Source organism: Orycteropus afer, unplaced genomic scaffold, assembly GCF_000298275.1.
Source record: "Orycteropus afer afer isolate SDZICR_OR568_19922 unplaced genomic scaffold, OryAfe1.0 scaffold02180, whole genome shotgun sequence".
NCBI lineage: Eukaryota > Metazoa > Chordata > Mammalia > Tubulidentata > Orycteropodidae > Orycteropus > Orycteropus afer.
This window is the reverse complement of record NW_006923767.1, coordinates 1,746-15,606: the sequence shown is the minus strand read 5'-3', so window position 1 is coordinate 15,606 and position 13,861 is coordinate 1,746. Positions and strand designations below refer to the sequence as shown.

At 46.4% G+C, this 13,861-nt stretch overlaps 1 protein-coding gene across 1 annotated transcript in view; it reads right to left on the bottom strand.

Annotated features, from left to right (window-relative positions):
* LOC103213432 (interleukin-12 receptor subunit beta-1-like) overlaps positions 1–4,822 on the bottom strand; it is a 9,192-nt gene extending 4,370 nt beyond the window's left edge. Inside the window, exons 1-2 of the mRNA XM_007959217.1 lie at positions 4,765–4,822; positions 567–629 (exon numbers count right to left, since the gene is read on the bottom strand). Of these exons, the coding sequence (XP_007957408.1) occupies positions 567–629; positions 4,765–4,822 (121 nt within the window). The remainder of the gene's footprint in view (positions 1–566; positions 630–4,764) is intronic.
* Positions 4,823–13,861: the final 9,039 nt, after the last annotated feature.

The window sequence follows — 13,861 nt, the reverse complement described above, 5'->3', positions numbered from 1 at the left end:
AGTTAGGCACCACACCACCAGAGCTGCTCACATTATACTGTAGCCTAGGAATTCATATACCTGCCTCTATTTTCCTCCTATCATCTACCCATCCACCCATCGATCAGGGCTGGGATAGCAGGAGGTCAGCTGGTCTCACAGTGGATTTCATCGTGTCTAGAACTATGACCGCATATAGTAAGTGCTCAATAAATCTTTACTGAACAATAGAATGAATGAGGTTCCTACTCAGTGCCAGACCCTTTGTGGGATGCATTATAAGCATAAATATTCCAGCAGTGGCTGCCTGGGAGTGGGAAGGGGGCTTCAATTAACTACTTTCCCCATGCACTGACCCATTTGAACAGATTCAGACACCAGTCCATGATCCTTGTGAGGGAGACTCAGGCCTGGAGGGGGTGGTGACTGCTGCGGGACACCTGAGCCTAGCTGAGCACGGGCCAGCAGAGTTGGGGCATCTGAGAACCCAGTCAAGGCTTGCTGGATGAGAAGAGGCTGAGGGAGGGGGCTCCTGGGGATGGGGTTGTTCAGAGCCCAGTGTGAATGTCCCCAGGGACTGCCCAAACCTGAGTCCATGTCTGGGTATGGGGGGTCCTCAAAACAGCATCCGCTGGCTCCGCAGGCTCCAGCTGCAAAGGCAACAAAGAGATGATGATATTCTCAGTCTTACACAGTATGAGCAGAGGGACTCACTCAACCTGTCAGTCTGCACCCAATTGACCGTCTGCCCAACTGACCATCCACCTGCCTGCCTATTCACCCAACCATGCACCTACCTGCTATCCATCCACTCATCTATCCACCCACACACTCATCTACCCATCTGGCTGCCTGGCTGTCTATCCTATTCACCCACCCATTCGTCCACCCATGCTTCCCCTGGTCCATCCATACATATACCCACCTTCCCCATCCATCCACCCCTCCATCCATCCATCCATCCATTAACCACTCAGCCATCCATAAACATGTCCATCTGCCTGGTGTAACCACTGAGACTATGGCCCCTAGCTGCCCTTCAGGTCTGGAATTGAACCCACAACTGTGGTTTCCAGCCAAACAAAGTACAGGCATGTGAGTTAAACATTTACCTCAAGTAGACACACGCCCTGGAGAGAACAATCATGGGAGAAGGAAGGGCTGCTTATGCACAGGGAGATAGCTCAGGGTGCAGAAGAGTATGAAGGGATGGACACTGGGAGGAGGTAACTATGGGGAGGAAGTGGGAGGGGAGCTGTTGCATTATAAATTTTGGTCAATGACATGAGACAAAGTATATGTGAACTGCTGTATGAAAAGTGAATTTACTCTGTAAATCTTCATCCAAATCCAAATAAAATAAAAATAAAATAAAATAAACATGTCCATCTGTCCATCCACCCAGCCACACATCCATCCATTTGCCCTTCAACCCACCCACCACACATCAGCCTTTGGTCTCTGTTTATAAATTCCCCAAATGGAGATTAAGGTGTATAGTTGGGTCCCTATGGAGAGGTCATTCCAGAAGGAAAAAACAGAAATACGGACAGCCTTGTAGAAAGCTAAGGGAAGTGGAATGTGCCTGGGGCATCAACAGAGTCCGGAGCCAGTGTGGTGGGTGGAGGAATGGCAGCTGGGTGCTGAGAGGCTGGTACTGCGGCCACGGCAGTGAGCCACTCTGGGCAGTCCAGGGGGTGGCGGAGTTGACGTTCCTCAGCCAGGGGTCAGCCCTTCTCCCAGGAGTGCCAGATCTGGCAGGTGCTGACCTTGGTAAGGGGTACCTGCTGATGGGATTAGAACACTTGATGGAGAAAGCAACATCCCAAGAAGCAGCCCCATGTGACCCAACTGTGGGGGGTGGGGGGGACACTGGGATCTCCATTGCCCCATTCCCCACTGTGGCATCACAGCCCCCTACTGCACAGCCTGAAGCCCACCCCCTTCCATTCCCCTGAGCTGACCATTTGCTGCCATCACCAGCAAGCTGCCCCCTGGGCTGCTCCTCCAAAGAAACCTGGGGTCCTCTACTCCTCTGTTATTGCTTTTCCGGCCCCACCTGGCTCCCACAGGCCCCAGCACCGTGGCTCACACAGGCTGGGCCATACAGTTGGCTGGCCCTGTTCTAAGCACTCTGCTTGAGTTCAACTCACTGAGCCAGCTGATGAGACTGCTCCCTGCTTGTCCCCAGACTACAGAGAGGTAAACTGAGGCACAGAGAGGTGAAGAAGTAACCCAGAATCACATAGCAGCAATGGCCAGTGCCTCCCTCTGCACCTGATTCCACGAGGGAGGGAGAGATTGCCATTGGGTCCATTCAGAGTCATAGATACACACACATGCACACACATATCCGTTGTAATAAGGGCAGTGGTGAGTCAGGGGCAGAATTCACATCTTCCTCGTGGGAGACCAGGGTTCAATTCGCACCAATGCACCTTAGCACAGCCGCCACCCATCTGTTGATAGAGGCCTGTGTGCTGCTGGGATACTGATCAGGTTTCAGCAGAGCTTCCAGACTAAGACAGACCAGGAAGAAAGGCCTGGTGATCAGCTTCCAAGAATCAGCCACTGAAAACCACAAGGATCTGATCCACAACTGATCATGGAGTGGTGCAAGAGCAGGTAGCATTTCATTCTGTTGTGACAGGGTCGTCATGAGTTGGGCAGACTCAGCGGCAGCTGACAAGGACGGCAATAGCATATCTGTCATATACATAGTTGTTCTTTAGCCCTTTCTAGGCTGTTTTCCCAGTACCCCCTGGGAAGTGGGAAAAAAAACAATTCACTCCACACATATTGTACTAGTTCACTATTGTGAAAAATCAAGGAAAGGTTTGTAGATGGAAGGCAAATTTTTTGTTGGTTACCAGGGATAGGAGGGGAGAGGATGGAAAATTGCTAGATAGGTAAGAGACAGTATGGATTTGGGTGAAGGGAAAGGCAATATACCAAGTCCAGTGATCAACACAATAACACTAAGGAAAAGGAAGACAAAGAGAGGTGCACAAGAGGTACAGACAATAAAAACAAACCCTTTATATGTACGATACTGGGTTATCAGTGATAACAAACATTAATCTATGGGTAAACAGACAGGTAGACAGGCTGAATGATCAGATACGTCTAGGCAAAAGGGAATACACCTACGACCACATATAAGTTTGGCAGAAAATATTCCTACATACATATTTGCATGTGCTGTCAGAATGTCCATATAAATAGAACTTGCAGTGGGCAAAGTTATGATAACTTCTTAGGCACAGTCAAGCACCCTGATGGAGTGAGTTGTTGGACCTGTGGGCTCAGGATCGTGGTGGTGGGGCGCATCAAGCTCAAAAATTGTTGTACGTCCTACTTCGGTGAGTAATGACTAGGGTCTTAAAAGCTTGCAAGCAGCCATCTAGATGCAAAAATTGGTCTCTCCTTGTCCAGAGCAAACAAGAATGAAGAAACCAAAGACACATAGAAAGATTAGTCCAAAGGACTAGTGGATCATGCAAATCTCAGCCTATATGACCATGAGACCTGAAGAACTAGATGGTGCCCTGCTACCACGGTCAGCCACTCAGACAGGGATCAGCTCAAGAGATCCTGGACAGAGCAGGATAACAATATGGAACAAAACTCAAAATTGTAAAAAAGACCAGGTGTACTGGTCTGATAGAGCCTGGTGAAACCCCCAAGACTATGGCCCCTAGTTACCTTTCAGGTCTAGAATTAAACTCATTCCTGTGGTTTCCAGCCAAACAATAGACAGGCATGTAGGGTGGACATACAGCAGGTAGATACACTCCTTAGAACAATTAATCATGAGAGAACAGAAGGGCAGTATTCGCACAAGGAGATAGCTCAAGGGGCAGGAATGCATAGGAAAGAAGGAGTAGGGAAGTGGTCACTACAGAGAGGAAGTGGCAAGAGAGGTGTTACATTGCAGGGAATTGCAATCAATGTCAAGAAACAAAATGTGTATGAACTGCTATATGGAAAATGAATTTGCTCTGTAAACTTCCACCCAAATCACAATAAAAATTAAAAAAAAAAAAAAAATCAGTCCATTCCATAGAAGAGAACACCAAGACCTAGAGGAAAGTTGTCCAAGTTTGACCTCAGAGCCCAGTGAAGTAGCCATCACTGCTCTCCTCACTTGACAGAGAGAAAGACTGAGACACAGAGAGACTGAACCAAGCCTCAAGCTCCAGTCCATGGCTCTCCACACATTCACACAGCCTGATTCCATGAGATTAGGGAGAGAAGCCCAGCTCCAGCATAGGGGTACTCACCTCCCTGCCTGGGGAAGAGGAGGAGGAGGACAGGGAGAACCAGCCAGGCCACCAGCCTCCCCATCAGGTCCACGAGGATCCTATAGCCCAGGCGAGCTCCTGCACTGCTGGTGAGGCCCCACCCACTCTGTCCCCATCCCGGAACACATTAAGCTGAGCAAGAAAGAAGAAAAATGAATGTAAGATGTGATAACCCCTCCTAGTGCAAGTCAAAGTGAAAGAGAAACCCAGGAAGTCAGCTTGGAGGTGGGGGCCTCCTTCCCCCACAAACTTACCCCACCTGGACAAGCCCCACTATCTTCTGGTGGCTGTGTGGGGCAGTCTCCAGTTCTCTCTGGACCTGAAAGGGAGCCCAGTGTCTTGGAAGTCTAAGTTCCTCCATCCCACACATGGCCAGGAAGTCCCTACTGTGTATCAGGAGCAAGATGATATCTGATACCCTGTTTCCCAAACTGTAGCCTTGGGACACACTGGACCCTGACTCCTGACCCTGGATTCTCACCTCTCAGAGAATCCCTTTCCCCATCAGCAATGGCCTCAAATAGGCACCAAGAAGTCATGATCCACACTACAATGTGGATAAACCTGGGAAATATCATGCTGAGTGAAGGAATCAGACCTAACCACATACTGTCTGAACCCATTAGTATGAAATGTCCAGACAGGCAAATGCGTAGAGACAGAAAGTGGATTAGTGGTTGCCTAGGGCTTGAGGGAATCCCTGGTTAGTGCAAACAGTTAAGTGCTCAATTACTAGTTGAAAGGCTGATGGCTTGTACCCATCCAGAAACACCTCAGAAGAAAGGCCTGGTGATCTGCACCTGAAAGGTGTTAGCCTTAAAAGCCCTATGGAGCAGTTCTACTCTGAACACATGGGTCACTAGGAGTCGGTATGGCCTCATAACTAACAACAGCAACATGGCTTGGGGTAGGGGAATGGGGAGTGACAGCTAATGGGCATGGAGTTTCCATCTGAGGTGACGAAAACGATCTAGAACTAGATAGAGGTAGTGGTTGCTGAACTTGCTGAATGGACTAAATGTCACTGAACTGTGTACTTTAAAATGGCAAATTTTCTGTTATGTGAATTTCACCTCAATTCACAAAATGACTGAGAGGCATGAGGGTCTCTCTTGGGTAGGGGGGAGGGGGCATGTGGGGAAACAGGCCCAGGTCGGCAGGGGCCTACCACGTGGCCCAGCCTATGAGGAGGAAGAGGAGGAGGAGGAGAAGGAGGCTGTCTTCTGAGTGGCAGCTGGGCTGGACAGGGTCAGGCGCCCAGCAGACCATGAGGTCAGTGCTATGGGGACAAAGAGGCAGTGTCCTCAGCCTGGCACAATGGGAACAGGGCAGCCTTCATGGGCCAAGGGGCCCAGGCCAGGGAAAGGAGGTGAGTAGGGGGCTGATGTGTGAGGCTGGGAGAAGGGGCAGAGAGAGAGAGAGAGAGGAGAGACAAACAGAGATGGAAAGAGACAGAGACAGACAGAGATGCAGACACAGAGACAGAGTTACGAAAGACAGAGATTGAGAGAAACATAAAAAAAGACAGAAGAGACAGTCAGAGGTGGGAATACTTAGGACCCCCCTCTTGGACATCTTGAGATTCCCTACCCCAGGAGACGTCATTGCCTGCCCTATTTCACAGATATGGAAACTAAGCCCCAAGGCACCAAGAGGCCTGGCTGGAGGTGAAGAGACAGACTTGAACCCTGAGCCAGAACACTCCCAGAGGACTGAGCTTCACCCTGCGTAGTAAGGTCCATGCCCCAGGGCTGCCCCTCACATGGCGCCACCCCCCCCCCAGCTTGCTCCCCTAACAAACAAATTGGTTGCTATGAGGATGAGAGAGGGAGGCAAGAGGGTTTGGCTTGAGGTGGGTGCTGCCAGCTGAAAGATGGTATGATTACTGTCATTGTTGTTGTTGCCCTCTCCTCCCCACAGGCATCTCTGCTCTTGCCACACCCCTTTCCCATCCCCTAGAAGTTGGAGAAGCCACTGGAAAAATACAAGCGATGAAGGGGTAGGGCAGTGCCAGACACAGATGTCCCCAGCACCTTGAATCAGGGCTAGGGCTGGGGAGGGCTGGGGTGGTACTCTGAGGGGAACAGGCAAGGCTGCCTGGAGGAGGGGGTACTTGAACTGGGCTTTAGAATTATAAGGAATTCCAGGTAGAGGACCACTGGGGCAAAGATCAGACAGGATGAATGTGGCTAGTCTGGGTCTCTGTGAGGGACAGGAAGGTGCCATGGTGGGTAAGGGCCTTGAGTGCTGGGCTGAGGGGCTCGGATTTCTCCCAAGGGTGCTGGGGAGATGTGGCAAGTGTGAAAGTAGGGGAAATCACAGCCATGCGTGAGGTATGAGGTGGCATTTCCACCCTTATTGGGGTCACAGCCCAAGGCTCACCCTGAGGTTCACCACATCCAGCTCCCTCTGCCTGCCCTGGCCATCTCCTCCAGGAAGCAGTGTGGGGCCCTTTAGCAGCCCCTCCCAGCTGCCCTAGAAGCACAGTTGGAATATCCCCCCCCAGGCTGCCCCACTTTCCACAGCCCCACAGACTGGGGGAGGGGAGGAAGACAGTTTGCAGCAAGTCACAGGGGCCCGGAAATCGTGACAGAAGGAACCACAGAACTTCCCCTCCCTCTCAGCTTCTGCCTCCTTCCCAGGGAGAGTGACCTTCGGCCTGGGGAGGGCCAAGCTTTCCTCCTTGAGGCCAAGAGACCCTGAAGCCTGAGGGACATCTAAGGAGGGTGTTGAAGGATGAATAGGAGTTTACAAAGAGAAAATCTATTACTTCACATAACAATCACATTTATAAACATTGTTCACCAATGAGAACATTTTTCATTCATTCATTCAGTTGACCAGGAATTTCTGATGCTCCCAGAGGATCATGTGAAGTGGGTTTTAAAGTATATATAGGAATTTACCGGGGGGGGGGGGGATCATTTGTTCATTCAACAGTCAAATTCCCTGATGCCCCTCACAGAGGCATTTGAGGAGGGTTTTGACAGATATGAAAAAGTTCATAAGAAAAAAATTACTTGTTTATTCAATTAACACTCTCTCTTGCCCATTGAGAGGTCATTTGGAAGGAATTTGGGAGACTGTGCAGGCGTTTTCCAGGTGGAGCAGGGACATTTGAGATCTTTCTAGTCACTCTCCCTCCAACAGCTCCTCATCTGCCCAATTCAGCCTCTGCAGTATAAGGAACCTCTCTTTCCTGTAAATTCCAGCCAAATTCTCAGGAAAGGCTCTGATTGGCTAAGATTGGATTACATATCTACCTTGAACCAATCATAGTGCTGAGGTAGGTTGAAGACTCTTATTAGTCAGGCCTGGGTCTCATATTCACCCCATACTGGGCTAAAAAAGAACTTGTAGGCAGAATCAGCCAGAAAAGGCAGAATCAACCATGACAGGAGGTGAGCTCCCCATCACTTGGGTTATGTGAGCTACAACCTGAAGTCTACTTGGTATAGAGTTACCAGCTAAAACACAGGACACCCAGTTAACTTTGAATTTCAGATAAGTGACACTTTTTTTTTTTTTTTAAGTATAAATATGTACCAAGTATTGGACAGGACAAATTTACACTAAGAAAATGATTCATTATTTATTGCACTGGAAAATAAACTGACAGTTTTTCAAAATGTTAAACATAGAATTACCACATGGCCCAGCAATTCCACTCCTAGGGATGTACCCAAGTGTGGTGCAGTGAATTACTTGGTATGGCTTTTCTAGCCATAGTCTTTGTAACTCCCACCAGATTACTGGGTAGGACCATGCAGATAAGGTGTGTAGAACTCTGATGTTGGGATTGGCTAGTTTTGTCACTCTGCTAGGCTTAAAATGAGCCTTCCTAGAGGCAGAGACTCGACGGCAAATGACAACAACAACAACAAAGAGGCAGAGAGGGGGAATCTCACTGCCTTCAAGACAGAAGAGTTGGAGGTAAAGTGGAGCACATCCTTGGACCTGAGATCCCTGCACTGGACCTCCTTGGCAGAGATGACCCGGCAGAGATGACCTGGCAGAGTCCAGGTGAGAAACCAAGAGATACAACACAGAGCGGTGGGCTTACCTGGCCCCCAGAATGAGAGCTGAGTGGCCTTGGGCAGGAGCCTTACTGGCAGAGTGGGGTGCACAGTGTACCTATCGGCAGAGCTAAAAGAGCTTTGTAACACTTGCCCGAGCAGGGCAGGGACCAAGCCAAGAGGCCAAGGGCCAGAGAGGTGTGTCTGAGGGCACAGCAGAGGGGAGACTGTCCTGATCAAAGAATTGTATCCTGAGTGTGTTCCTGGGCCTGAATTGTAGCCTGTTAACTTCCCTAATAAACCCCAGAATCCTGAGCATTGTCTGTGAGTATTGTGTGGCCATTACAATGAATTATTGAACCCTACAGAGAAATAGAGATCCCCACGGGAGGCATGGTTGGTGTCAGAGTTGGTAAAAAGGCTAGAAGGTGATGACATGTCTGGCCTCATAGGAATAAGCCTTGGGCTGTTGATGGTGACTCGGTTTCCCCCTCATGATATTGGAGGAGGTCAGAAGATGCTGACCTCATGCCCTTTTCGCACCAACAGAACCAAAAACATATGTCCATGCAAAAACTTGTACAGTGATGTTCACGATTCATAAAAGCAAAAAGGGGAAACAGCTCAAATGTCCATCAGCTTATGAATGGAGAAACACTATGTGGTCCATCCATACAATGGTATGCTCCAAACCCATTGCCATGGAGTCAATTCCAACTCCTAGCGACCCTATAAGACAGAGTAGAACTGCCCCATAGGGTTGCCAATGCTGTAAATCTTTGCAAAAGCAGACCATCTCATCTTTCTCCCTTCAGACAGCTGGTGGGTTCAAACTGCCAACCTTTTGGTTAGCAGCCAAATGCTGCTTTAACCACTACACTACCAGAGCTCGTAATGGAATATTGTTGTTGTTGTTACGTGCCGTCAATTGGGACCTCACTCATAGTGACCCCTCCTTGGGTTTCCAAAGCAGTATCACTATGGAAGTAGATTGCCCAACCTTCCTTCCGAGGAGTGGCTGGTGGGTTTGAACTGCCAGCCTTCTGGTTAGCAGTCAAGTGCCTTAGGCACTATGCTACCAGAGCTCCCAGTGGAATATTACTCAGCCACAAAAAGGAATGGAAAAAAAAAAAGATCACAGAGATGGTACAGGACCAGACGATGTTCTGTTCTCTTATTCATAACGTGGCCATGAGTAGAAGCACTGATACCTGTTATAACACAGGTAAACTTTGAAAACCTTATGCTCAGTGATCTGGCAGAGACCCAGCTGAGAAACGAAGAGGCACATAGGAATAACCCTTGGGCCTCAGAAAACAGACTGGTGGTTGTCAGGGGCTGGGAGACAGGGGAGTGAGGAGTAACTGCTCATAGGACAGCCTTTCTTTTGGGGATGATGAGGATGCTCTGGAAATAGGTAACGGTGATGGCTGCACTACTCTGAATGTACCAAAATCCATGAAATTGTACATTTTTTAAATTGTGATTTGGGTGAAAATTTACAGAGTAAATTCACTTTCCATACAGCAGTTCACATACACTTTGTCTCATGACATTGACTGTAATTTCCCACAATGCAACAGCTCTCCTCCCACCAAAATTGTACATTTTAAAGAGTGAATTTCTTGGTATTGAATTATATTTTAATTTAAAAAATCATATGAGAAAAAAAATTAACGACATCCTGTAGCCTACTTTGCTAAACCAGGCTCCACCATGCGTCTGTCAGTTTGTTGCCCTGTGGTGGCTTGCATGTTGCTGTGAGGCTGCAGGCTATGCCACCAGTGTTTCTACTACCAGCAGGCTCACCCACGGTGCACAGGTTTCAGGAGAGCTTCCAGACTAAAACAGACTGGGAAGAAGGACAGGGCCATGCCCTTCTGAAAAAATTGGCCACTGAAAACTTTATGAATAGCAGTGAAACACTGGTATATTGCTGGAAAACTTTATGAATCACCCTGAAACATCATCTGATATAGTGCTGGAAGATGAGCCCCTCAGGTCGGAAGGTGCTCAAAATACAACTGGGGAAGAGCTGCCTCCTCAGAGCAGAGTCGACCTTAATGACGTGGATGGAGTAAAGCTTTCGGGACCCGCATTGGCTGATGGGGCATGACTCAAAATGGGAAGAAACAGCTGCAAACATCCATTAATGACCAGAACGTGGAATGTACAAAGTATGAATCTAGGGAAATTGGAAGTTGTCGAAAATGAAATGGAACACATAAATGCATAAAGATCAATACACTAGTGATTGATATAATTAGTGAGCTGAAATGAATTGGTATCAGCCATTTTGAATTGGACAACCATAGGATCTACTATCCTGGGAATGACAAATTTAAGAGGCACGATGTCATATTCATCGTCAAAAAGAACATTTCAAGATCAATTCTGAAATACATGCCTACAAGAAAGTCCAGTTAACACTATTATTATTCAAGTTTACGCATCAACCACTAAAACCAAGAAAAAGAAATTGAAGATTCTTACCAACTCTGCAGTCTGAAATTGATCAGACATGCAATCAGGATGTAGTAATAATCACTGTGATTGGAATGTGAAAGTTGGAAACAAAGAAGGATGTTCAACATATGGCCTTGATGATAGAAACAATACCTTAGATCGCATGATAGAATTTTGCAAGACCCGTAACTTACTTGGGAGCTCTGGTGCCATAGTGCCTAAGGCATTTGACTGTTAATCAGAAGGCTTGTGATTCAAACCCACCAGCCACTCCTCAGAAAGAATATTGGGCAATCTACTTCCATAAAGATACTGCCTTGGAAACCCAAGGAGGGGTAGCTATGAGTCAGGACCTACTCAATGGTAGTGAGTTTGTTTTTTGTTTGAGTAACTTACTCATCACAAATACCTTTTTTCAACAACATAAATGGCAGCTATACACATGGACCTTGCCAGATGGAATACACAGGAATCAAATCAACGACATTTGCAGAAAGAGGTGATGGAGAAGTTCAATATCATCAGTCAAAACAAGGCCAGGAGCTGACTGTGGGACAGATCATGAACTGCTCATATGCAAGTTCAAGTTGAAGCTGAAGAAAATTAAAACAAGTCCATGGGAGCCGAACTATGACCTTCATTACATCCCACCTGAATTTAGAGACCATCTGAAGAATAGATTTTACACATTAAACATCAATGACAGAAGACCAGATGAGTTGGGGGATGACATCAAGAACATCATACATGAAGAAAGTAAACTGTTATTAAAAAGACAGGAAAGGAGGAAAAGACCAAAATGGGTGTCAGAAGAGACTCTGAAACTTGCTCTTTAATGGAGAGTAGCTAAAGCAAAAGGAGGAAATGATGAAATAAAAGAGCTAAACAGAGGATTTCAAAGGGCAGCTTGAGAAGACAAAGTAAAGTATTAGAATGAAATGTGCAGAGACCTGGAGTTAGAAAACCAATGGGGAAGAATACACTTGGCATATCTCAAGCTGAATGAACTGAAGGAAAAATTCAAGCTTCAATTTGCAATACTGAAAAATTCTATGGGCAAAATACTGAATGATGCAGAAAGCATCAAAAGAAGATGGAAGGAATATACATAGTCACTGTACAAAAAAAGAATTGGTCCATGTTCAACTATTTCAGGAGGTGGTATATGATTAGGAACCAATGGTATTGAAGGAAGAACTCCAAGCTGCACTAAAGAAACTGGTGAAAAACAAAACCAGGAACTGATGGAATACCCATTGAGATGTTTCAATAAATGGATGCCATGCTGGAGGTACCTACTCATTTATGCCGAGAAATTTGGAAGATAACTACTTGGCCAATCAACTGGAAGAGATCCATATTTGTGCTCATTCCAAAGAAAGATGATTCAAATATGGAAATTATTGAGCAATATCATTAATACTGAGAAGCTCTGATAGCACAGTGCCTAAGAAATCTGATTGCTAACTAGAACGTTGGTGGTTCAAACCCACAAGCCACTCCACAGAAGGAAGATGGGGAAATTTACTTCCATAAAGATTTACCACCTTGGAAACCCAAAGGAGGTCACTATGAGTCAGAATCGACTCAATGACAGTTTTTTTGTTTTTTTTTTATCATAATATTACACACAAGTGAAATTTTGCTTAAGATAATTCAAAAACAGTTGCAGCAGTATATTGGCAGGGAACTTCCAGAAATTTAAGCTGGATTCAGAAGAGGATGTGGAATGAAGGATATCACTGCTGATGTCAGATGGATCTTGGCTCAAAGCAAAGAATACCACAAAGATGTTTACCTGTGTTTTATTGACTACTCAGAGGCATTTGGCTGTGTGGATCATAACATATTACAGATAACATTGCAAAGAATGGAAATTCCAAAATATGTAATTGTTTTCATGAGGACCTGTACATAGTCCCAGAGGCTGTCTGTCATTCAAACAGAACAAGGGTTCTTGTTCTGCATAGTTTAAAATAGGAAGGTATATGTCAGGGTTGAATCCTTTCACCATACTTATTCAATCTGTACGCTAAGTAATAATTTGAAAAGCTGCACTATATGAAAAGTGAAGCATTAAGATCAGGGGAAGACTCATTAACAACCTGTGATATGCAAATGACACAACCTTGCTTGCTGAAAGTGAAGATGACTTGAAGCCCTTAATGATGAAGATCAAAGACTACAGTCTGCAGTATGGATTATACCTCAACATAAAGAAAATGAAAATCCTCACAACTGGGCCCATAAGCAACATCAGGACAGATGGAGAAAAGATTGAAGTTGTCATGGATTTAATTTTACTTGGATCCACAATCAACACCCATGCAAGGAGCAGTCAAGAAATCAAATGTCGCATTGCACTGGGCAAATCTGCTGCAAAATATCTCTTTAAAGTGTTAAGAAGCAAAAATGTCACTTTGAAGACTGAGGTGCACCTGACCCAAGCCGTGGTATTTCAATCACCTAATATGCATGTGAAAGCAACAATTAATAAAGAAGACCAAAGAAGAACTGATGCCTTAGAATTGTGGTGTTGGCAAAGAATACTGAAAATAAAATGGACTTCCAGAAGAATGAACAAATCTGTCCTGGAAGAAGTGCAGCTGGAATGCTCCTTAGAAGCAAGAATGGCCAGACTCCATCTCACCTACTTTGGTCATGTTGTCAGAAGGGACCATTCCTTGGAGAAGGATGTCATGCTCAGTAAAGTAGAGGGTCAGTGAAGAAAGGGAAGGCCTCAAAGAGATGGACGGACACAGTGGCTGCAACGATGGGCTCAAGCATAGCAAGGATTCTGAGGGTGGTGCAGGACCAGGCGGGGTTTTCTTCTGTTGTATGTAGGCTTTCTATGAGTTGGAGCCAATTCAACAGCACCTAACAACACAAATAAGGCAAAGCTAAATTGATGGAGCCTACTGTACCACTTAGGAGCTCTGGTAGCATAGTGCCTAAGGCACTTGACTGCTCACCAGAAGGCTGGCGGTTCAAATCCACCAGCCTTTCTCGGAAGGAAGGTTGGGCAATCCTACTTCTGTAGTGATACTGTCTCGGAAACCCAAGGAGGGGTTGTTATGAGTCGGGGCCGACTCGACG